At 42.0% G+C, this 26,308-nt stretch overlaps 1 protein-coding gene across 1 annotated transcript in view; it reads left to right on the top strand.

The window, feature by feature from the left end:
* Positions 1–222: 222 nt before the first annotated feature.
* ARHGAP6 (Rho GTPase activating protein 6) overlaps positions 223–26,308 on the top strand; it is a 316,518-nt gene continuing 290,432 nt past the window's right edge. The window contains exon 1 of the mRNA XM_048329176.1: positions 223–741. Within this exon, the coding sequence (XP_048185133.1) occupies positions 238–741 (504 nt within the window). The 5' untranslated portion in view covers positions 223–237. The remainder of the gene's footprint in view (positions 742–26,308) is intronic.

Here is a 26,308-nt window from a genome sequence, read left to right as displayed (position 1 = left end):
TCTCCCTCCCAGCAAAGTGACCGCGCCGGCGGCAGCCCCGGAGCAGCCCCAGCGCCGCACGCCGCCATGAGCCCCGCGGTGCCGCCGTCGGGCCGCGCTGCCGGGGACTGAGCCCGGGCGCGGGGGACGCCCCGAGAGCGGCTCCGCGCCGCCGTGGCGGGGGCTGGAGCCAGAGGCAGCGAGAGCCCAGGCAGGACCGCCGGCCGCCCCGCCGTGCCCGGGGCAGCGCCCGCCGCGATGTCGGCGCAGAGCCTCCTGAGCAGCGTCTTCTCCTGCTCCTCCCCGGCCGCCGCCGCCCCCGCCGCCGCCAAGAGCCTCTCCAAGCGGAGGCTCCGCCAGACGCGCAGCCTCGACCCCGCCATCATCGGCGGCGGCCGGGAGGACGGCGAGGGCGCGGGGCGGGCGGCGCGGGCGCGGGCCGCCGGCAGCCCCCCGGGGGAGCGCCGCGGTCCTCGGGGCGCCCCGCCGCCCCACGGCGCCTCCTTCTCCACCCCCAGCACTCCACTGGAGCGGTCGCCGCCGGGCAGCGCTCTCTTTGACGAGGAGAGCCTCCGCGGGAAGCGGAGCCCCGGCTGCGAGCTACCCTTCTTGGCGCGCACCCCCTCCGCCCTGGCGCTGAGCGGCACCGCCAGCCCCGCCAACAGCATCTTCTCCTCGCCCCGGCGCTGGCTGCAGCAGAGGAAGGGGCAACCCTCGCCGCCGGAGCCTCGCCCCGCCGCCTACGTCGTGTGGAAATCCGAGGTAGGCACGCCCGCCCCCGGGGGACGGGCACTCGCCGCGCTGCCCTCGCCCCCGTCGTGCGCCGCCGCTGCCCGCCCGCCCGTCCGTCCCGGCGGGGCGGCCTCGCGGGGCTCTAGCAGCGCCCACCCGGTGGTGGGTGCGCGGCTCGGCGAGACCCCGCGCGTGTCCGCTCCGTGCGGCGGGGCCGTCGAGGCCGCCGAGGTTGTTGGTGCTCGGAGCTGGCATCTGCGGCGCTGGAGGGTCGGATATTTGACGTTCCGTCGACGGGTTCCATGTGTAGTTGTCCCACGCCTGTAAAACCTTCCCCTTCCAGTTTCACACCTCTTAAACTGAAGTATGTGATGGCTTCTAACAAGATAGACAAATTATTTTTAATGTGCACACCCAGTGAGCTGTGATTTATTTGACAACGCACATGTGTCAAAACCACATGAGGAGCAATTGTATTCCAAGACAAATCCAACTTTGCAATGCAAATATTTATTCATTTAACTTGGATGTCGTCGGTGTTGGGCTGCAGATACCATACCATGTGGACGAATGTTTTCAAAAAATGTAGCGTTGTTTCCTGGTAGCGATTGCTCAGCGAGTTGGTTATGCTGAGCCCTGTGTAGCAGAAGAAGAAGAAATTTTTTTGTTTTAAGAAATTCTCCATCCTGTTCATGGTGATGAGGCTTCCTGCTTAACTGTTTAGTAGTGCCTTCTGGAGAACTGGGATCAGAAGGCAGCCATTTCCATTTCCATTTCCATTTCAGATGTACTTACTATAAATAGTCAGTAATAATTAGATGCATCAATAAAACAGTCCCATTGTTGCACTGGGATGTGGAAGTCCTTGTAAAATGGTTACTTTACGCAGTGATCTGAGATCCAAAGCCAAACTAGGCACTATGACAGCACAAGATTACAAAATGTAGTTTTTAAGGGCAAAGGCTGCCTCTTACCTGAGCTCCCATATCCCCCTGTTTGCTTGGAGTAAAAAAGTTGTCAACATCTGCCAACTGGGATGGAGTGTCAACATGTGGGTGGTGACTTCAGGCATGCTGGCTAATGTTGAAAGAGGTGATGAAGAATTTTAGCAGTTTTTAAAAATGAATTATTATGAAGTCTTGTAATCAGAAGTTACTCTTAGCAAGAGTTCATCTTGATGCTTGAATTTTAAGATAGTAAAAAATTCATGATGTCAAAGAACTTTGTGGGAGTTGCAGCATCAGTGGCAAAAACCCGCCAGTGGACAGTGAGATAATAGGTGGTCACACTAATTAAGGATAAGTTTGCTGCTTATCCACTTATGATTTTATAGGGTACATCAAAAAGTATAAGATACATAAGATTTCCTGCGCAGAGTGTCCTGACATAGTCCGAGACTCACAGCACAGTCTCTGATGTGTAAATCTAAGCAGATTTTCTCTGAATCTATTTGAATGTGATGGACACTTGGGGCATTTTTTTCAGATCTGTATGTTGTCAAAACACATAGCACAACACATCTTCAGACTGCAAATTGAAAAATACTGGGTCCTTTCTTAATTTGGTGTGTGTTTAGCATTTTTAAATAGTCAAACCTTTTTTTGGGAGGGATGTCATTGTCCCAGCTGTCACAGTGGTGAGGCTGTGATGCAGGAGCAGGGTGTGCTGGCCTCCTGCAGAGGGTCAGTGTTGTCACTATGAATTGGTAGCATTTTATGTCAGTTGTCATTTAATGTGATACTTGGTAGTTTCAGAGTTGCTATTTTCAAGATGATATACAAATATGAACTTACTTATTCAGCAAAGACATGTACAAATTATATTAATCTATATTTTAAAAGAAGCTGCACATTCGTAATTTTGATCTTATTCCCCTTCATATTTTAGGGATGTGTCCTAATGGTCATTGAATCTGGTCTCATTATAAAATAGCATTATTACTGAAGGATTTAGTTGTTTGCTTCCTATCTAGCGTTTATTTGAAAAGGTTCAGTTTTTTGGAAGCCAAGGATTTTTTTGTCTTTGCAGCTTCATCCTGGCTGCAGCAAAGAAAGTGTGCTTGAGGAGGTGAAAAAATCCACATTTTATTGGGTGAAAAAGAAGTAACTGCTTATAATATTATAACTTTAAAAGGTCCCATTATTCAAATTATTGTATTCTCAATAGGAAATCTGTAGTTCCATTTCTATTCAACTTAGGAAATGAAATACATCACAATGATGATTTTACTCGGCTGTAAAAGACAGCTGAACAGATGACTGCCTAATGAAAATGAACATTGGAAGTTTTGGTTGTGGTACTTAAAAATTCCAATCCTGTTAGCTGGGAGTAAAATAAATGTTTATTGCAAAATCTGTTTTCTTTACCTTCATTCCAACACCTTCAGTGTAATTGCTCTTTTTAGAAAATATTGCTCTAGAGCCACTGTGGAAGCAACAGGGTTATGCACTAGGAGATACATGTGGGAATTATTTTCTCCCCCGCTACCTTAATGTGTAAAGGAGTAAAGAGAAGTAAAAATGCCATGGAGGTTTGCTCTTCAGAACCCCTTCAGTATTATAACTTCTGGGCAGGACCTCCTGCACCTGTCCAGGCTGGATCTGTGTGGTGGCACCTAGAGGGACATGCTGAAGGTGGGGTTTGCAGCCTGCGCTGGGTGAATCCTGCCAGGACATCTGGTGCCTTGGGGCTGCAGGGGTAGGGGCTCCTGGCCCAGCTCTAGTCAGGCTTTAAAGCATGCATGCCCTACTTATCTGGGATTTCTGTATATGAGGCCACAATGCCCATACTAACTTTGTTATGAGGCCATGAGAATAAAATGGATTGCTTATTTTACCTTTTTTGCATTGTAATTCTTTGACTTTTGCATTTTATACCACAAGCCTGTCTATTGGCCTAGGGAGAGAAAGGTTGCTGCTAAGTTCATGCCACCATTCATAAATAATTTTTAATGGAATGCCTGAATGCACAGGGGATTTCCAGTTTCAGCAGCAGGTCACACCTAAGTGTGTTAGCCCTGTATGCTTAGGTCCACAGATTTTTGAATGTGAAGCCTCATCTGACAGAGGTGTCTCTCACTACTCCGTGACCTGGTACTTCTTTATTGACAGGTTGTTTTCTTCACAATAATATTTTACAACTGTAAAGATTTTTTTTGGTAGAGCTTTACTTTGCTGACAGCTATTCATTCACCTTTCTGCTTATGTATATAAGCTGCTTAAATAAAAAAACCCATTCCTGGGTCTGTGGAAATCAGCAACAACATTTCCAGTGGTTTCAGTAGGACAAAGACAAGGGGGACTTTTAATAAGGGAAAAAAACCCATTCATCCTCCATTCCCAGCTGTCCTTTTATGCCATTTTCCTTAAAGAAAATTCACTTTCACTTGCAAAATTAAGTCTATTATGCTTTCATTAAGTGCTTTGTATGTTCAAGTGACTCTCTAAGTAAACTAAATATCATGGACAAGATGGTAGAAATATCTAGAAATACCTTGATGCCTTGATTCTGCCAAAATTGGTCACACATCTATGCTAACATATGTGAGTAGTCCTGTACAGGTTAAAGATGCAAGCATTTACATTGACTGGCTGAAATACGTTTGCTGGGTCCAGAATAACTCAAGATTAATAGATCTGTGTGAAGTCTCAAGTTGTGTTAATTCTTCTGCTTATTTTTCTATCTTAAAGATGGTAATGGAAAGCCACAACATGTGTATAAAAAATATGGCAAATCATGGGAATGTATCCGAGTAATCTATTTGTTATGATGAACCAAATCTACAACTTAAGCTTCAATGGCCTGATTATTTTGCTGTCATAGTCTGTGTGTAACTAACTAATTAAACATTACCATCTCCAACTAATATGCTTTTCTGGGGGGGGGGAAGCTGATTTTAAAGCAATGGTAGCATAACATCTGCAGCCTTCCCAGTTGCATGCCTGGCCCCTGGGTGGCAGGGGGCAGCATCCTTAGTTTGCAATTTGCTTCTCAGTGAAACCGGGTTGCTGTGGTCAGCAACCTGTCAGCTGTCAGCCCTTCGTCACCTCCTCCTCCTGACTCAACCTGCGATCCCCTGGGTCGCCCAGAAAGGCTTTCTGTTGATCACTACAGGAGGAGCTTTCCATGGCATGGGAGGGAAGGTTGCACTTGTTCCTCACCAGGTTTTGGGAGAGAAGCCAGGAGTTGTCCAGGTGTCTCCTGCGCTGCTGGTTGGCCAAGCTGTGACAAGCTGCAAGGATGTTGGAGAAGCCAATCTTTGCTATCAGAACAACATTAGTTTAACTGAATTATTTTATAGCATGGCCATCAGAAGTAGTGAATGTTCACAGCACAGGCTTCAGCTGACAGGTGCCTTGGGAGGTCAGCTTTGGTAAGTTCACTGGCTTGATACTTCAGAGTTTAAGTTCATTGGGAAGGCAGTGTCAGATTCTCTCTTTCATTGTAGCAAGGTGGGGGTTGGCTTTTCTCTCAGGCAGCCAGTGACAGGACAAGAGAAAATGGCCTCAAGCTTTCTCAGTGGAGGTTCAGGTTGGACATCAATTGTGAGCACAGTGTCTGTTGCCCTTAAGCACCTTGATACCTATCCCAGGGATTTTGCTGTATGGATAGAAGACATGTTGGAACATACTCCCTTGCAGAGCTCTGATTAACTGTCCTGGAAGCAAAATGAGGGTCTGGCATGTTTAAATGGCTAACTTGCATTTTTTCTGTTGAGGGGGATTTTTAATGAGATGTGTGAGAACTGTACTTTGGAAGATTTTTTTTTTTAAGTAAAAATCTGTGTGTGCTCATATTTACCAGTGAACTAACTGTTCTGCTTTATTTTCATCCATAAGACATTCCAAACCACTGGACACACAGATTAGTCTCAGCATAAGTCTGTCCCATTCAATGCTGTAAGAGTTCTATAATAGCAAAATTTGGTGGGCAGGAATGTTGTGGGTCTCTCATGACAGGAATGCCATTAAAAGTAACTAAATATATTCAGTATTTCTGATTTTGGCAAATGTACTCTTCCCATTCTCAACTAAATTACGTCTGAAGACACTGGATGAAAATATGGGGGTTGATGGCTAGGACAGACAGAATTCTTCAAGTGTGCATTGCTTAAGTAATGGGAAAGGAACTTGTGAAAATAATAGAAATGAGACTGAAAAGTAATTTTGAGTAACCTCTAAAATATTAACAATCCAGACTGCTGTCTTGACTTCATGGTGGAGTTGAAGCACATTTAGTTTTGCAGACTATTGTACGGCAAGAACTGCAGCTGTGACAGCTTGCAGGTGAAGAACATTGCAGAAGTTTCTTCTGCAGTGTTCTGGCTGTATAAGTGCACAGGTATTAAGCCTGTTTGGGGGATTTTTTTTTCCTTCCAGATGTAAATGTCGTAATTGAAACCAGCAGGGAGTTGTGAGCACGTAGAGCTGAACAGTCATGATGGCATAGTAGTAACTTCAGTGTAGCAGTGTCAAAGTTGGAGAGTTGAAATCTTCATGTAAAAAAGGTACTAAAAATCAAAATTATAATGACAATCCCGTCTTAGTCTCTTTAAACGTGATAAAACACCACTCATGTTTGATTCTTTGGCTATGTGGCACAGTATTTGAGAGCATAAGGATTACTGGAATTGAGCTAACATTTTAAAATGTACCTTTTGTACCTCCTGGGTTACACTGGTTGCTAACTGAACCAGGTGTCTGGATTGTGGGAGAAGAGGCCAAATATTCCATTCAATTTATGGAAAATGGAAAGGGAGCAATAAGGAGGTTCAGGGCAAGGTTCAGACTTCATTGGAATTTGACATTGCAACTCATTGGCCAATTTTGGAAGGTACTGAACTTTCATACTTCAACAGAGTACTAAGATGTGTGCTTTCCTTTTGGCTGGTGACTACTAATCAAACCAGAGTACCAGGAAGGAAGCAAAGCCTTTAGTTACAATTCAATCTTAGGAATTTACTTTCTTCACCTCTCTTTAAAACTGTTGTATTAATTATTTTCTAAAATTTTTTAAGCTGTGCTGGTTCAAAATAATTTCTATTATTTTTTCTCTATTCTTATCCTGTAACGATAATACATGTCAATGGAGATGTATGTGGAGGCTTTCTGGTTGAGTTTTAGTTTTTCCTAGATGTATACAGACTGGCTATTTCAAGTTACACGTTTTTTCCACTCCAGTTGTCAGCTAAGAATTATTAAATCCCTGGGAGAGTTGAGAGTGTTTTTGAAGGATTTGATGAGCTTCCAGTCCCTGATGCTTGCCACATTGTTGTACTGGAACCAGATGTTGGGTACCACATGTTTGTGGTTTTGGACCTAAGTAGGTTAGGTACTGTGTCTCTGGCTCATAAAACCAAGCATCAGTTTCACACCCTAAAGCTGTCATCCCTGGGTCATCATCCTCACAGTCCTGGCTATGGGAACAGCTTGCATCAGCATCCCCAGTTGTGAAACCAGAATTGTCTTTTCTGGATCTTCCTACTTCATCTCTTCTGTATCCTCTCAAAGAAAAGACTTTCTGACTTAACTATTTACCCATGAGGACTCTATGAGTCTGTAAGGTCAAAAAGAGATTTTTGAGCACTGCACTTAGTGAGGATGCACATGGACGCTCATTCCAATGCAGAAACTCTCCTGATGGCTGCTGGGAACTTGCTTTTCTCTTTCTCATCTGCTAAGTTCTGAGTTCCTGTTCCATGCACTTGGACGTTTTTAAGTTGGGCTTGTCTTTTACCCATTTCTAGGACTCCTTTTTATGTGTATCTTCAGTTATCCTCCCTGCCAAACATTAAAAAGGACGATACTGTGTCTTGTTGCATTCCTCACCTGAAATTCGTACTGAAAAATAAAAAAAAGTTGCTTTACTGTAGCTGTTGCCTCCTATTTGGGTTGGCCAAGTCTAATGTTAATGAGTACTTTTGTTCTCATAAATGGACAAATTGGTTTTCAGCAAAGTACAAAGTATGTTACAGACCTTGCTAACAAATGAAAGATTTAGTTTTAGGTTTTTTAGTGCAATTAAGATTACTTTTGCATTGCCTTGGAGTTAGCCTGGACTTGATTTTCAGTGATGGAACTGTACCTCTGCTGAGCGTCTAAAACTGATTTTGCAAGAGGAAGACTAATACAAATTTTCCATTTCTATTTTCAGGTTTTATTTACTTTATCCCTTTGTTTTCTACCACTGTTGTAATATGGCAAGATGATTTCTGAGCACTAACTTTTTCGTTTTTTCTCTGAAGGGTAATTTCAGTTGAGTAGCACCCTACTGAGAGTAATGTGGTGAGAAACCAGTTGGCCGTGCTCTGTTCAGTTTTCATTTGCCTCTCTCTGTAAAAGTTTAAAAATATTCCTCCTACAGGAAATGTTTTCAGTTCTGTTATGTCTTTTGCTTCCCATAGGAGGTATTTCTTTTAATTTATTGAATAAACCCATAAAAATTTTGGCACAACAGTGTCTTTGGGCAAGCTGTTTAAGAGATCTCACCATCTTCTGTTTTTAGAAGATGTGCAATTGTTTCATTATACAGTGCTATGAGGCTCTGGGGCCAGCTGACAATTACGTGGAATGGGAGAATTTGAAGCTAAAGAATGTGGATTGGCACATCTGCTATCACTTCTCAAGTGTTGTTATTTTGATTGTTTGAATCTCATGTTTATCTTTCTTAAATCATGAAGAAATCCCTTTTCTGTTTTCCCTGTCTTCAATCTTTAAAGGATTCTGGGTGATATTTTGCTCTCAATCTCATCACCACAATTCCTTTTGAATGTGTATGTGTTTATAGGAAGGCTAAATCCTTGTAAGGTCCTGGTTGGAAATCAGCTCTGTTTAACTGTTAAATTAATTTGATGACAGTGCAGACTAGTATTGAAAGGGGTGGTGGGGAAAGAGAGACTGGGATGGATTACATTTTCATGTTCCAGAAAAAGACCCTATCTACTGTCAATTAGAACAACATGGTTGAGTTTTCTTGTGGCTATTTCATAACACTCCTACTGACAAAATATGGCGTGCCTCTTGCTCATTGCTTCACTACTGTTTCTCAGGCATGTGTTTGTGTCTGCATCCAGTGACAGCTCTTGTTCCAGCACACCACAGGGACACATCTTGTAGGTCTTTAGAAGGGGGTGGCGGACTCAGAAATGCTACATGAAGTGGGCTGTGCCAGAGAGTGGGTACCAAACCATAGCAAGCCAGGAGAATTAGGCAGCCAAATTACTTAAATAGACACAATTGGAAGTTTTATTTCAGAGATAAAGTGCCTCAATTCTGTAGTCACTAAAGGAATGCAATGTAATTGGCAGCCAATACATATGGAGGGTTTTAAAGCAACTTTTTAATAGAACAGTTAGGAAGATTTACATTGGCAAATTTGCATATTTTAGAAGTCTCTGGCACGCTGTCCAAAATGCTTCTTGATGCTTTTCTCTGCTTGAGGTATGAGCACATACGATTTCCTCGCTCTGTAAAGGCTCAGATGGAACCTTTCTGTTTCGTAAACCTCTCCTGAACAGAGGCAGAGTGAATGTAACAGATTAAAATACTTTTCTTTCTTGGAGTAAATTACATAACAGAGCCTCCCACCTGTTTTTTAGCCCAAAAGCAGGTAAATTACACCACCTCACATGGACCAGAGGAAAACGAGTTAATCTAACTCCTTTAGTGAGCTGTGGAAGGTGCATAAGGTGAAGTGCAGGATACCTGCATACTGGGCTGCATGAGAAGAGAGGTAACAGGCAGGTCAAGGGAAGTGACTTCAGCCTTGTGAGGCCCCATCTGGACTCCTTTGCAGAAGGGAGATGTTGACAAACTGGAGCAAATGGAGTGGAGGGCCATCAGGACAATTAAGGGATGAGAGTGCTTAATGCGTAAGAAAAGGATGAGATTTGTTTCAGCCTGGAGAAAAATTAAGGGGGGATGAAAATCCACTTTTACTACCTACATGGGGACTAAGGAGAAGATGCAGCTGGGTATTGTCAGAGTTGTACAATGACAGTCACAAGTTGAAGCAAGAGGAATTTTGAGTAGATCTAAGTAAAAAAGCATTCACAGCAGGAGTGGTTAACTATTGAAATGGATTCCCCAGAGAGGCTGTGGAATCTCTGTTCTTGGAAATTTTCAGCCCTTGACAGGTCAAGGCCCAAAGGATTCAATCAAATTTTTAGGATGAGACCCAGCTTTGAGTAGAAGATTGGACCAGATGACCTGCAGAGGTCCCTTCTGACCTAATATTTTCTGTGATTCTGTGACTCAGAGTATCGTTTCTTTCCATGGTAGAATGAAAACTGCTGTTCTCCCTTGTGCTACAACATACCTTTGATGGGACAAAAGTTGCTGAGCTACAGAAATTATGATGCTCTCCAGCACCAACATTTGAAGCAGGCTTGTAAGAAGAGTAATTTCTCTCACTCAATCATTCTCCAAAGCTGCTGGTATGTTTCTACTCTGTGAGGCATATCCTACTCTTATGCTACTCCTGTTGTCTCACAAATGCAAAGAAAGCCAGGGTGGCTCTTTAAAGATGTCAGTAAAATTCAAAACAAAACCACAACCAAACCCTTCTGAAATTCAAGTGCTTTCAGAGGCAGCTGGACAGTGCTCTAGCAGAACTTCAGCAGGGATTTGGCAGGGAAGTTTTAGTAACTTCTTGCCAGGTCAGCCTGTCAGCTCATTTAACCAATCCAGCCTGCTTCTTCCGGCACCAGGGAGCCCAGGGCTAAAAGGGCTTATGCCTTCAGGACAGCGTGCTGTTAGGACAGACTTGTTCTGATGTTGAGCTGTGTCCTTTTTTGTGGCTTAAGTTTAAAAATATTGAAGATTTGGCAAAACACAGTTAACTTTTCCTACCATTTCATGGTAATTCATTGTGCTCATGATAGGCCATATGATGCGCTGCCTAAAACACTTCAGTTCGATGACTGTAATAAAATGATGGTTCAGAAGCGTAGCAGTCAATTTAGCTTTTCTAACTTTCATTTTTGTAATCTTGCATTATAAAAGTAAAAATGATCCGTGAGAGAAATGGAAGAAGGAAAAAAATTGAAGAGGTATGCAAGAAGGAAAGGAAATCTCCTGCTGAGCTTTGAGCTGGGAATTGCATCAGATACACAGAAAAATAGGTGTGGTAATAGGACTGTTCAGGATTTGCCTATATTGTCTTACATAGCAAGAGTATAACCTGATACTGACCTTACAATTTATGAGCTTAAGGATACAGTTACGTAACTGGGATCAGTCAAAGCTAAACTAAACTGGAATAGGCAGATGGGGCCACACAGCCTGGAAAAAGCTGGTACCAAATTGGCTTGCTGAAATAAATGCTTCCATTCTGCTATTTAAAAGGAGTACAGGTCATAATTTGCTGCTGTTTACAATGCAGCAGTGGGCTTTTTTGAGCTTCTGGATCATGTTGATCAATATCAGATCTGTGTGTCTTTTCTGTGCTCTTGAGAAATGATTTTGGCAAGTCTACATTGAGCTGGCAGAGGTTTTGTCAAGCAGGTGCAGCCTCCAGCATCAAGTATGAAAATGGGCTGACAGAAGGATCTTGCCCACAGTAAAACAAAGCTACGATGGCTTGGACTCATAACCTTTACAGTCTCAGTAAGTACGTTTTTCCTTCACGGATCAGAACATAAGAAGAGGAAAAGGTGATTCACAGCTATGTGGTTCAAATAGAAGAGGTAAGGAAGGGCAGAAGGCAACACAGTGTGGTAAATGAGTAGCTAAGTGAACACCAGGCTGGAAAGCATGATTGCTACTGAAGTTCCACCACTGCTGGGCAGAGAAGAGCTTTGAGTTCTGCTTGGGTGTCCCTGCCCTGTCTTGCTCATGGTGCAATGTCCTGGTTTACTGCTGGGAGCGCTGAGGCCAAGATGCCATCCTGGCGTGGCTCAGCATGTGGCAGCTCTGCCTGCCACATCTCCAGGCCCTCAGTGTGGTTCAGTAAGATGAAAGGCTGGTGTTGGACCCAGCCGTGTGTGGTCTGTACTGGCTGCCACAGTGCTTTGTGCTCCCTGAGTATTTCTCATCATCATCTCTGTGATGGGATTTTCTGAAGCTTCTGACTCACTTTTGAAGATGAACCTTGAGTTCCTAGATTATTTAGATAGTTTTTAAAATCTTATTCTAGATCTTTTGTATTGTTACTTTTTGCTAGTGTAATTAGTGCCTTCTTTCTTCTTCCTTCTCAGAGAAGGAGGACTGTAATGCTGAGGTCTTCCACATGAATGACTACTATTTTTTAGCAGTAAAGACGTCTTAGGCCTTGTTCATGTTTTCTTGTGCAGTTTTTCATTTTAGTAGCACTTTCAGCTGTTGCTGTTTCAAATGTGCATGCTTTGTTTGTGCTTGTTTTGTGACGATAGCTATGTGCTTTAGGACAACTTGCTATATAATATTTGCCTTCTACTATCGTTTGTTGTTTTCAGCTTGTACAGCTTACCTGTGTTTAGAAACACATCTGGAGGCTGTATCAGTGCATTATCAAAGTCCAAATGTGTGCACTTTAGTTCTTTAAACCGGTAGCATCCAGCTGATCAGATGGTAAATGGAAATTCTGATTGCCCTAGAATGTGGGATCTGGCATAACTGCCAGAATTAAAAAGAGAATATCTGCTGCTCTTCGGTAACTTATGTTCTGTGATAGCTGGCCTGGAGGGGACTCTCAGGGAGGGAGCTAGGCTGCACTGCTATATTTATCAGAGCTTCCTCTCTGGAAGTCTTTTTAAAGCAAAGCTCTCAGGTGTTTGAAGGCCTGGTTGTTTGGGAATCTGTCTGACAAACTGGCTGGAAACTAGACATAAATTTGCTTATCCTTCCGTTATCCTGAAAGGCTGTCAAAAGCTACAGCTCTGTGGAGACAGTGAGTGGCCACTGCAAGAGGAGTGGGTGGAGATAACAGGGCATGATCCTTATTGCCTGTGGTCCACAAACACAAACATTTCTGCCAAAGCTGCTGAATCCCAAAGATGGGGTATGGAACAGAGAGAACCCTCATCACTTGGCAGGTTGAAGAGCTGTTGAGCCCTGGGAATAGAAACACTGGGAGCAGCAATGAGCTCGTCTTTATGGCCATACTGCATTCGTGGTGGCCATGGTCTCAGGTGGTAGGACGCCTTTCTTAAGTGGTTTGAGCTCTTGGAGACCCTTCTTCTGGACCAAGTCCAGCTACTTGGACTTAGGATGCAGCATGAGATTTAACCGTAGAACTTTTCTGAGCTGAAGATAGCAGGCTTTAGATGTAACTTGAATTATGGTTGAAAAGACTGAGATTACTGCAGTGAATTATTTATTTCTGGCTCCTTTACAGTTTTTTGAAATATACTCCCTTAGTTTAGATAAAGGCATTTAATAACCATATTGCTCTGCTAGAGGGTGACTGGCCCCTTAATTAAAATAGGACGAAAGCATTTGTAGGAAAGCAGGAGCTCTTCTTGTGCTGGATCTGACTCAGACAGATGGAGGTGGAGTGGAAGCCAATGGGAAAGGAAAAATATGGTTGGCAACATCTGGGCCAAATCAAAGCAAAGCTGGATGGGAGCAATTTGTTAGGACGTTCCCAAGGAGAATGTGAAGATTTTTGTAGAAAATACATAGCAGGGGGAGCTACAGAGGGGCTTGCTTGCTGACCCCACTTGAAAGAAAATCCAAGGCTAGAGAAGGCTGAAAACAGAAAAGCAAAGGGGAGTTTGCTTGGCATGTTCCTTGGAGCCAGTGATAAAGGGCCGGAGGAACAAGCAAAGGGATTTGCTTCCAAGTTTGAGTGCTGGGGGTGTTGGTGCAGCAGAAGCAGCTGCTGAACTGTCGAAGACAGAGAAAAAGCAGCATGTGGGGAGTATAATGGGACCTCCCATCAGGTCCAAAGGTTTGGTTTTTTTTTTTCTCACTATTTTAGTTATTTTATAACCCAGCCTTTTCAGGCAGGGAGACTAAGAAGCCCTGCTGGGAGGGCCATGGAAGATTTGGGAAAGACTGGGATGACTGAACAGAGATCTGTAGATCAGTGAGCATGCTGCGAGATGGAACTGGATTAGCTGTTGTGTTAATGCACTCAAAGTGCCATATATACATTTTGGGATAAGCAATTGAATTGCTGGGGCTTGTCTTAGAAGTGGAGATTATTTTGTGCAGTGGTGAAGTGCTCTAATTTATTTGTCAAACCTTAATGAAGCCTGGAATTGAACCTCGGAGGAGAGAATTTGGGAATTGCATCTCCATTATCACATCTTCTGTGAGGTGTAGTTGCCCAGGAAAGCTGGGCTACAAATGTTTAATGGGAGAACGGGAAAGAGTTTAGGAGCACAATAAGGGAAAAGGAAACTAGAGGTACTTTGGGATGGTTGAAATTATAAACTGCAGGAGAATTTAACTTCTGTGACAAAATATTTTGCCTGCAAAATACATTTATATTTAAATTGTTTCTTTCGCTCTAAACTTGAAAATTGTGTTTGCTATGTTACATTTTTGCATGAGAAATACTCTTTGTGTCTGGATCCTTTGCTGCCGTGAGTGATTGCCACATGGAAAAATGTTAGTTTAACCATTTCACAGTCATTTAAGTACATCTGGAGTCCAGGTTATTAAAAAGCTGTTACTTATACAACATTGCAGCGTACAATGTCAGGGAAAAGAAAAATAATATAAAATGTACTACTTCTTAGTAATGTAAGTCAAGGTTTTATTGTCCATCTCTTTCGTTTTGTCAGGAAACATCTCCCAGCTCTGAGATACTGTTGCCTGCAGACAAGACACTGCAAAGCTGGGTGGGGGAAGGTTGTAGCGGGTAGAGCCGGGGCTCCTCAGACATGTGTCTGACTGTTCACTGTGGTGAGTCAGTGGGATATTGGTTTGAGTTCCAGTACAGCAGTTCCACAGTTCCGTATGCCACCACACCAGGGACCACCGTGCTTGGTTCAGATGACATTGGGTGTCCCTACTAAACTCCTTCAGACGCCTCCTGTGGAGGAACTTCCAGGAGTGGTTGTGAGATCAAATAGCTGGAGGTCATTCGCTTCCAAAGAGAACTGGAGGGCTTTTGCCTTTACTTCAGAGTGAGGAATTCGTGAATTATGCTCAACTGGCGCAACATCAGTGCGTAGAAAAGGATCTAACATACTGAATTTGAAAGAAATGAAGAAATATTTTTTCTATGCTTTGTATTAGGATAACTCTGGAAATACTCTGTTTCTGATTTTGCTTTTGTTCTTCCTAGCTTTTTAGGAAATATTTGAATTAAAAGGGTAGAGACAGTGCTCAAGACCATTAAGGGAAAAACTAATTTGCTCAGCTTGGAAAAGGATCAGCTGCAGATTTTGCTTCAGGGACTAAGAAAGTTTTTGCATTTTTCTTCTTCCTCCTCTGGTACTGTGGATTAGGGCTACATCCACTCTGTAAGAATATACACTTTATTTACAGTATGCACAGCTCAGATGTTTCTTAAGAGTATGTTTTGACTACCTCCAAAGAGTGGGACAGAAGCAGTGGGCAGGTGATTGCTTGGTCCTTAGGAGCTGCGTGGGGGTGGCTCATTGAAGCACTAGGAAGAGAGAAGGCTTGAGAAAGCAGTGTTGCAGATGAGCCTGTGGATTTGATGGCTAATCCACGCAGGAGTGTGGGAAGTGTCTGCTGTGGGGGCTAGGTGTCTGTGCCACATGGCCCTACAGAGTAGGGTAGTGGGGTTTGGCAATTGCTGCTGGGTGTTCCCCTGATGGGGGATGCAGCATTAATTATTTCTGGAAAGCACACAGGCTAGAGAAATGATATTTAGCTGTTAGGTAACTGGTTTAAGTTGGGCTTATGCCCAAATTAGGGACAAGACAGTAAAAGTGAGTGATAAGAGTATTTGTTATTTCTCCCCTGACTGTGGGGGATTGAGGGACAGAAATATGCATCCAGCAGTGTGCAAATCCATATAGAATCCAGAGAATTTGTGTGGGCATTCCTGCGTCACGGGTCACCTTGCATTGCAGAAGTGATTTTTACATTACCATAGTATCTTGGCACCCTATTTGTGGGTTAGGACATCACTGTACAAGGTGTATAAACATCAAGAGTCTTTTATTTTCAGAAATTTTACTGAAGAGACAATAGATAGATACAGTTGCACCAAGAATTGTACAGAGACTGTTTTGTGATATTTAGTGGCCTGAGCAAGCAAATGTTCGGCCTTGCTACGTTTTAGAGATTCTTAAACCATGGGGACAATGTTATAATAATAATAATAATAATAATAATAATAATAATAATAATATTAATAATAATAATAAAATATTTACTGGTAATTTCTTCAAAAATGAGGGGAGGAGATAAATTCCTAGTGTGCAAAACTGGGTGACAGAGACCTGACATGATGGAATGAACATAGGCAGTAGATGAGGATGATGGAGAGGATGGGACTAGTTAAGAAGGAAAATGTTTAATGTTTGATGTGATAAAAGGCTGAGATACAATGGAATGCTACACAGAAAAAGGTGGCATCATCAAAACCAAAATGCCTTTGCAGAGCATTGTGGATGAATATAAACAGATGGAAAGGTGAGGAAAGAGAATACCAGAGCCACCGAGAAGAAAGCAGTCTGCTTAGGATTTCTACCTGGGTTTTGTAGTGAAAAGGCTGTGCATTGATAATTTGTGTATAAATATAATTTCCTTTAGCTCCTAGACAGGGGTCAGTGATAAGAAGAATACTGCATATACTGACCTTTGTTGCCTTCCTGCCTCCCTTTCCATAGGCATCAGATTTTCTCGGTGTCCCGGAGACTGTGTGTAGATGCACAGTGTGGCATGGTATAAACTCTGGTCTAAACTGAGAAGCTGATGCAGTTTATGTCTGTGCCACAAGATCTGTTAAGATCCCACAGTAGTGCAGCCACAGCCCACAGTGACTAAGCTAAGAAATATGATAAAGCCTAATAGTCTGGTAAATCACAATAACAATAAATTAAAAGTAAATGCATTTAAGGATCAGTCTACTTTTATTTCTATAGAACTAAGTCTGTTTTGATTAGCACGTATTATACCTTACTTGGGTGGTGTTGGATCGTGCTTGTACTGTGAGAGGAGTTTGACACCTTTATGTGTGAGATTACCCAGAGATGAAGCATAAAACCAAGTTCAGCTCCTGCCCATGTAGGGATACCTCACCAGCCCACTTGTTTCCTGTCCCAGCCTGGCTGCCTCTCTGACTGCTCCTTGCCTGGGGCAGTTTTACTCCTCTTCCCAAGAGGTGTTTTACAATCTTTTTTGATCCCCCTGAGCAGTGTTGTTGTCACGCCATTGGTCTGCTAAGTGTGTGGGATGGTGCTCCTTGAGAACCAGTTACCCAAGTGCTGTGGTAGCTGTTGGCTACCACCACAAGGTACCACCCCCTGTGGTGGGCGTCTGAATCCTGCTGTCTGGCTGACACCTGATACAGCCTGATTCTGCCCTTTTGTCTGGCAAAGACAGAGGAATCATCATCAGAAAAGGAAGAGGTTATATATGTGATTTTAAGTACACAGATTTAAACCTTAGGCAGAAACACTTGTATTTAAAAAAATTTAAAAGCAGCAAAAGAATGGCTTGATGAACAACACTACTACACAAAGCAATTCCTTTTGTTTGAAAGTTATCCAGTTTATTCCAGGGACCTTTTGCAATGTTTTCTTTGCACATTCAATGTCTTACTGGAGAGCTGGCATCTTGCTGTGAATTATTAACACTTACCTAATGGGTGTTTACATATGTTTCCCTTGAAACTTAGCTCTGTAATTCGGTATGAAAACATTTAGTTTGCAAGCCTGTGCTTTAATGAAGGTGGAGATGATGTAGAAGAAAGTGGCTGTTGGTTGTTTATGTGTAACAGTTGTGCTGAACCTCCTCCAGTGCTGCTATTCATGAACTTCAGGGTTTCTTACCTGTTTGTTATGACCACTTAACTACTTCTGAACTGTTATTCTATCAGCAGCAGTGATAGTAAGCCTCCTCTCTAGATACCTTCTTCAGTGTTTCTGTATGAGAGGGTAAACCAGCCTTCAACCATACACAGTAGTCTGGAGCGCTTCATTCCCTGGAGCCCCATTCCTGCCCATACCCAGTGCTAGACCGCAGCAGCCTGTGGGGCACAGAGCCAAGCACAGCGTTTGTCTTTTTCAGCACCTCAGCCCCCTGACAAGGAGATGTGCATGCCAAAGCTTCTCAGTGTCTTCATTTGGATGGGTATCTTTGTGTTCTCCATTTAGTATCTTCTTTGGGGACAGACTGTCAAGCTTCCCCCTTGTAATAACATCTCTGGAGGAAGCTGGTGGGTATTATAGCCAAGGTTGCATGGTTCCTGGTCCCAGTCCTGCTGCCCTTCAGAACTGTCATCCTCCCCTAACCAGGGACTACTTCTGTGAGAACTTTCTTTGATAAGAAGGAAACTTACTTCAGTAAAAATTGGTTTTGCAGTGGCCACTTTGTAATACTGGAGAAAAAAAAAAGGAGAAAAAGCTGCAACAAAACCACCACAATATGAAGACCCTTCTCCATTTAAGAGGCCAAATATCTTACTTGGAAATACAAGTTCAGGAATGTGACTTGAATTATTGGTGACCTTGTCACTTGAGAAGAAGAATTAATTGTTACCTTTTGTCCTTGAAGATAGGGATTTCAGTGCCTTGATTAGATCTTTGTGTGAGAGGTTGAGAGTGGAACAGGCAACTCCTGTTTCCGATATTTCAGCCTCGTTAGGGCACTGAAGGCTTTCACAGAAGTCCCTGCCCTAGTAGTTAGCCATTACCAAGAGGAATATAATGATTTACCTTTTTCTGAACAGGACAGCAAAAAGGATCCAGTGGCAGATGCAGTGAAGCCTGTTCTGCCAGCTCTAAATACGTTGTGTTGGAGGCAAATACACAGAAGCCTTCCCTGTGCAGCAGTTGTGACTCGTGGGGCAGCTCTGCACACCCAGGCTTAGCCACTGCAGGGTTGGTCTGCAGCAATGGTGGCACTGGTGACACAGCTGAACATTCCTGGCTGTCCTTGGGTGTGTGTCCCCCTGCCCTGCGGGATACCTTTCTCCTAAACACGTGCAATCCCATTAACAGGACAAGAAAAATTATAATCTCCAGTGAATATTTAGCATGTAAGATTTTGCATACTTTTCTTTTTGAATCTTTTTGTCTTAAATGAAAGTAACCAAGTTGAATCTTAGAATTAGCAGAAGTACGTATTTCATCTTAATTGATGAATCTCTTTAAACTATTTTAAAAAATAAAAACTTCAATTTTAAAGGAATACAGTTCGCTCTCCTTAAAGGCATGTATATCAGCTTTTGTTTGATTTCTGATCCTGGGCTCCAGTTCTGCTCATAGACATAGTGGGAGAGAGTTGCTCACCTGAAGAATTATTAGTATTTATGGTACATTTATCCTGCTAGAATGTGTCCGACTTGAAATAGCTATGCTTTGATTGTTTTGCAAAAAAACCCACTAGTCTGTAGGAAAAATATTTCTAGTCAGAAAATCAGAGATTTTTGTAGCAAGTTCTGCTTTTCAAAAAAAAATGGAAGATTGTTATGGCCAGCAAGCACGAAGCTTTATCAAGCAGCATCTGGTGTTAATTGCCACAGTTCATCTATTAGTGGTGGTCTTATTTAAAACATGTCTTAACACCTTGTGGAATCAGTTAACTATTACTTTGCAAATGACATGGTGTTTCAACAGATGTGTAAACACCCTGCTCTTCCTAACAGGAAAAGGTCACAAATAACTCAGCTTTAAAATTAGGGTTGATCATATAATGCTCATGAAGGAAATGTGTTCTTTTATACTGGAAAAATACAGGGTATCCTGGTTCCTATTTTGGGACTGAAGCAATGTAACTTTTTTGTCAGGGAATCATAACACATGGTATGTTTTAAACGTGTTTATTTTAATAAAATGAAAAGTAACATTCAATAAAAAAAACTGTGGTATGATGTTGTCAGTCAGGACTCTGTTGCAGTCTTCACTTGACAGTATTTCTTTCTGTCTGTGATGGGGGTTTGTTTTTACAGTTAATTTGCCTTCCCGTAGTAGGGAAGACTGTATTTATTAGATCTTACCCTGCCTGATCTAACCTGAACACCTGCTGGGAAGCTGTAATACAATGTCAACTGCAGCGGTGAGATAAGGACCTGATTTGCTTTTATTTGACACTGTTTCATATTTACCATATTTCTTTAAAAAAACATTTTGAAAATTTTGGTTTGTGTGCATATTTGTTTAAGCTGTCCCATCAATCACAGCTGTGTTTCACTTCCATAAGCAGTGCTGTGGCTGACTCCAGTATGTCCCTGCATGAGTCTCTTGATAATCTTTTATATAAGATGTGATCTGTCTCTTTCCAGACCTCATACATCCACAGGCTTATTTAATTTTGAGACTTCTTCCACTTCACTGCTCTTTTTTCTGTAGATAACTCAGTACTTCATGGCTTAGATAGATCTTCATGGAGACACTCATTGGTATTGCAAGAGGAGTTAGCAACATTCATCTAGAAAGTGTGCTGCTCCTATGACTTGCTCCAATGTATGATTGATTATTCAGTTATCTGTCATGCTGTTTGCAACTGGTCAATGAACACATGAATGCATTTATAAGATAGTATTTATGACAAAATACTTCTGATCATTTTTGTATGGGGTATTACATAGCTTTCCTTAGACGTTTTACCATGCTTTGGAGGCAGACAGTTGACATGTCATTCATGTTAGAAATAGCATTCAACAAGATATGAGTTATTGTATCTCTATATATACAAGCAATATTGTGTTCTGAATTCCTTGAATTGGAAGACATCACTCATTTTTATGTTTCCATATAAAAATAATTTCACCTATACATGCTGAGACCAGAAACAAATATGCAGCTGAAAAGATTTGAAAGAGCAATATCCATATATCATTACAAATATATTTCTTGTGCATGTGTATATTCCTGTATAGTTTTGTGCATGAATAATTTGTGTGTTTTCAAATGCAGGACAGAATGTTTCCCATGTTTGTCTCTGGCTGGCTGAATTTTATGTGTGAAAACTGGACAAACATAAAGATTCATTATTGGCCTCACATCTGAGGAAGCTCTAGAGCATAATATTTTCCTCCAGAGTCTTCTTTAGGCTTGTTTAGTAAATGAGCTTCAGATCTTCCTGTTCAGTGCCATTCTAGCACAGGAGGAGGAGCTTTGGCTCGTCGAGTACTGACCAGCAAACTGAGACGTGAGCGTAGCACGTCTCCACATAAGTGCCACGTTAGGACAGGGACGTGTTGGGGAGCTGATCCCCATCTGCTGGTGTCAAAGAGCCACCTGAATAGGTTCAATCTTGCTTCCCTTGTGTGTAACTTTTTCCTTCATGTAGAAGTGAAGAGGCAAGGGAGTGGGGTGAGAAGGTCTAGTGTGAACCAAGGTCCTGCCCCTGGGTAGGGAGAAGAGCCAACAGGACCGAAGGGCACAGAGGAACTCCCAAGTCTATCACTGAAATACTCCATGTAGCTAATTTAGCTGAAGATTTGGTTTGGCTGTCTCTTTACATTCTTAGGGTTTTTCTGCGTATTAGGCAGAAAGCGCTGTATAACTGGTGACTTTTACTATGTGACTTTCACAAGTGCTTTTTGATTTTGCATGCAACATGTCCATTGCTTTTTCAACAGCAATGCTATTATGTTTAGAGTTACAGAAAAAAATGTGTACAGCATCATGCTAGAGAAATTCTGGTGATTGTGTACTTACTTAATGACTGCTTCCTACTTGAGTTTAGAGTCAAAGTTACACAAGAAATTTTATCATCGAAAGTTTCTAGGGTTGAACACTCAGTGTTCTTGTGAGGTGGCCTGTCATATGGGATTGTGCTTATCAACTGCCAAAATGCTAAGCCTGAAAGAGAAGGATGCCTGTTTTCTTTTTTTTTCTCTAAGTCAGTCTATCCAGATCAGAATTCTGGGAATATTCAAAAAATAACAGTTACTCTGTTACAGTTCTATATATGTGTGGAAATGTGGAGTTGTTGCAGTTGATTTTTTCTGGTGTTGTTTTATTTGGCTTTGTTAATGGTGAGCTGCCAATGAAATGATTAAAATTCCACCCACTTCAGCACAATCTGTATAAACATGGGCCTTCAGAAGGCCAGGGCTCTTTTAGTTTTAATCTGAAATATTTTCAGTGTTCATACGGTGTCTTCATTATCTTGCTTCCACTCTGTTCTGCTTTATTGGGGTCTGCTCCTTTAAGATGATTCAGAATGCTTGATGGCTCCCTGGCTAATGGCAGGGGTAGGCGAGGTGTCCTCTCCTATTCCCTGTCCGCAGTATCCCTGAGGTCCCCGTTGGCTTTCAGAGCTCAGTTGAATTGTAGATTGGCTATTTTTGTGAAAATGCATTCACCTTTAACTCTTTAAAATGGGGTTAATTTCTTTAGGATAATGTAATTGTGGGTTGCCAAACAGCCTTCAGGAATAAGAAACAGACTCCCAGAGAAAATGTAGCTAATTTGAAGTGATTTGGAGGCTCGCATCAACAAGCTTTGGCAAGGCTTTCTTGTCTGTTTTGAGTAGGTAAACATCTAAACTTTGCCTCATCCCACTGCTAAAATAAATGTAGCTGCAGACCTGAGCTGTGGATATCTAGAGAAACAAAACTTCCTTTAATCAAGGAAAAAAGAAGGAAAGAGGTCACTGGGACTATCACTAAACCTGTAAAATTTTTCTTAAAAATACAAACAAATGTGTGAATCACATCTGTAATTTCATTAAAAGTACAGTAAACTAGAAAACCAAGAATTACTCAGTTGTTTCTTGTCCTCAGATACTTTTGGCATTCTCATAGTTTGTTATTTATGAGAACTTCACAGGTGCTAAGGATGTCATATGCTGTATATATCTGAGTTATAACCCTTTGTCTCTTGACTGGGTCTTCAGTTATGATTTTATTAGTACCCCTTCACATCATATTTGGGCTTGAAGTTTGATTTTCATCACTGATTTTAAATGTGTGCTTAATTTAGTAAGTGAGGGACTTGACTTAAAACTTTCTGGATTATATTTCAGAGTTATTTTTCTTGCAAGATGATTTGTATTGTTTGATAGTTGTTTCATGTGTTGAGTGTCAATGGCAATACAATATTTTCCTTAATTTAGTACTTCTTTTGCTATTCAGACTGACAAACTGCATACACACTCTTTGTTATAAATGGTGAATAATACATATAGTATGTGGTCATGTTTTATTTGTGGTGATATCTTGGAATTCAGTTCATGAGGCAGAAAATCAGTGTTATAACATTGTTTAAATAATACTGAGTACATATAAGAGAAGAACTGGAAATCGTGTAAAACCACATTTTGTTGTTGACACTAAGGGAATTATCAGTTAAAATCGGTTAAACAGCACTTTATGTGCATTAAAATTATTATTTTAATTTGGATCAGGTGTGTGTATTTTGAAGCCGCTCTGTTGATCATCTGCGCTCATTGAGTTTGATTGGGTTCACATGCTGCAGCAGCCTTGGAGCATGTGGGTGCAATTGTTTTTGTATGAAATTAGACTGCCAAATGTACCAGTGCGTGCTCAGCCTATATCAGGTACTCAGGATCTTTGACAAAGCAAACTGTGCTTTGCCTCTGCAGCTGAGGGCAGGTTATTATAAATTTTGGACAGAATCTGCAGGTAGGAATATGTAGGTGTCTGAATAGACTGGTTTTGGTCTCCATTTCTTTCTTGAAGCTATGTCAGCCTCTTCTGCCAAGTGTGTAGAGATTTGGAAGGGGAAAAGTCCTTACTTCCAATCAGTTCTTCACACTTAAAGCAAACCTGTTCTTGAACCAGGCTGAACTAAAGAAAATGCTCTTTATTATCAACAAAATAGTTTGTGATTAGAAGTTTGTTCTTCTGTTGAGTGTTTACTTCCTTGTAAACTTCATCAGCAGCTATTTACTCTGCAAATTTAATATAAATTCTTTAATACAATAAGAAAACTTAAATTTATAGTAAATGAAATTTTCACATTCTGAAAGTGTGTTTATTTTTTTGGAGATATTTTCTGAGTGTTAAGGATGTCATACACTGTAGCTGAGCTATAATGACTCGTGTGCTGTTTTAAAGGGAGAGATCTCTAGATAAATAGTTATGTATTTTGTCAGTCACTGATACTTCTAGTGTCCAAAACCCTAGGATGCAAATCATACCTGTCCCTCTTAACTTCTGCTCTTTCTCATCTTCATCTATCAACAGTATATTTCAGAAAGAGGAAGTATGGATGTTACTTTGCTAATGTCCTTCCACTATAAAGATAGAATACAGAAGATGCAAAGAAATCAGGCATCTTTTGTGTGTTTTCCTTATTTTCTTGTCCCTTATTGTACCTATTCTGTTTGCTGTTATTGCAAAGTGGCTCTTCCAGAACATGGGTAGGAGCACCCTAGGCAGGTCAAGGGAGATGCTTCTCCCCCTTTACTCTGCTCTTGTGAGACCCCACCTGGAGTGCTGCACCTAGCTCTTGGGCCCCCAAAAAAAGAAAGACATGGATCTGTTGGAGTGGGTCCAGAGGAGAGCCATGAAGATGATCAGAAGACTGGAGCACCTCTCCTGTGAGAACAGGCTGGGAGAAGAAGGCTCCAAAGACACCTTATAACAACTTCCAGTACCTGAAGAAGATAGGACAAGGGAGAATGGCTTTAAATTGAAGGAGGATAGGTTTGGGTTAGATGTTAGGAAGAAATTTTTCACTGTGAGAGTGGTGAGGCAGTAGAACAAGTTGCCCAGCGAAGCTGTGGATGCCCTGTTCCTGGAAGTGTTTGAGGCCAGGTTGAATGGGGCTTTGAGCGACTTGGTCTAGTGAAAGGTGTCCCTGTCCATGGTAGCAGGTTGGAAGGACATGATCTTTAAGGTCCTTCCAACCCAAACCAGTCCATGATTCTCTTTCTAAGATGTGATCTTGGAGAAAATGAAACTCTTTTGTGCTCATACTGGCGTCAGCAGTGATGTAAGCACAGAAGTGGCAGGGATGCGTGGAAAGAAAAATCGTGCTCTGCTGCCTCCCGGTGACCAGTTGTATCAGCGTGGGTGTCCCGTATGCTCAGAGTTGTCCGGGTCCTTCTTTGATGGCCGGCACTGGGCTGTGACAAGTAGAGCAAAGGAACAGTGCATCTGTGTTCTGAGAAGCAAGAAGTGTTGCTTCTGTGGCTGTGGCCCGCTGGTCTGCCCTTAGTGCGTTTTCAAAAATGCCCCATGGCTAGAGAGGACTGCAGTGAGAGAAGAATTTTTGGGTGTTTTGGGTTCATGACTTAGTCCTGCACACAGCAGAGCGTGAGCCTGCAGCTGGCCAAGCAGGCAGTGTATGTACAACCTTTGTGTAGATATCCCATGAGAGCATAGACTACGTGTCTAGTGGGATGCAAGTCAATGAACTCATTCTCCTTGTGCTCACCTGGCACAGGGTTGTGGTTGTCTGTATATGCAACAACTGAAAGTGGAGGAAAAATTTTCTTTGTTGCTTTTGGACTGTCTAGGTCCAAGGTAAGAACTGATACTGAAAAATAAAAGAAGACTTTTTTTTGTTCAAAGTGAGATCTTTGCAAAATCTGTGCTTTTTTTCTACTAAGGAAAGAGTATTCCTTTTAGTATTTTTTTTTTCTATATAATGAGTGTACTTGAACAACGTGTTAAGCATTACAGCTCTTCTGAGTAGGGAGTGCTGTCAACTCTTGGCTTATTATTTCATGTAGTTTGATCCCTAGTTTGACTACAGCAGCAAAATTTCACAGTGTGTGCACAGAATTTTATGTCCATTTTCTACAACGTTTTTCTTTGGCATATTATGTGCTGTCATTTGATACTGCAGTTTTATTCTTCCCTTCCTTTCCTCCCCTGCCCCTACTGTGGTTTTCATATCTGTCAAAGTGCCTTTATGGCTATGTGCAGATATTTACCTTTTTCACAACTCTAGTTCAGTATGGTTTATATTTTCTTCCATATTGTTACATTACACTTTTAGGTCATTAATCTCTACATTCTCTTCCCAGGGAGACTGTGGAGAATCAGACCTCGATGGTCTCCTGGAATTTTCTTTAGCAGAGTCCAGGGTCATGAGGCTGAATGCATTGTTTGAATATTCTTCCAGCAAGACCTTTGGATATGCAGTGACTGAACTCAGCTGAGCACTGCTGCTTACAATGATCAGTCTTTGTTTATTTAACCCAGGCTGTGCTTTAAAGAGGTTTTAGTTACAGGCGTATTTGGAGTCGTATATAGATCACAGCACCACCAGGGCTTCTATTATCTCTGAGTATCTTTATTGTTGTTGAGCAAAAAGGGAGGCTCTATTCTTTTCACATGGTGGTATAATTAAAGAGTTATTCTAATGGCTTTTAGATCTTGTTATTTGGGGATATTTTCAAAGAAGTTACCGGGTCAACATTTCAAAAAAAGTGAGGCTGTATTTTATTGCTGAGGGAGTAAGATGCACGCATTACCAGTTCCAGTAGAATTTAAGTTTAGATAGAAACATCTGTAGTTCTTTTGGTTTCAGGAGGACCTCTCTCCCAAACGTGCTGAGCTAAAAGCTGTTTTCCAGATTTTGCCATTAGACAGCTCCAGGACTTGC

Source organism: Corvus hawaiiensis, chromosome 2 (genome assembly GCF_020740725.1).
Source record: "Corvus hawaiiensis isolate bCorHaw1 chromosome 2, bCorHaw1.pri.cur, whole genome shotgun sequence".
In the NCBI taxonomy this organism is placed as follows: Eukaryota; Metazoa; Chordata; class Aves; order Passeriformes; family Corvidae; genus Corvus; species Corvus hawaiiensis.
Note: the sequence above shows the minus strand (reverse complement) of the source record. Positions and strands in the feature narration are given on the sequence as shown.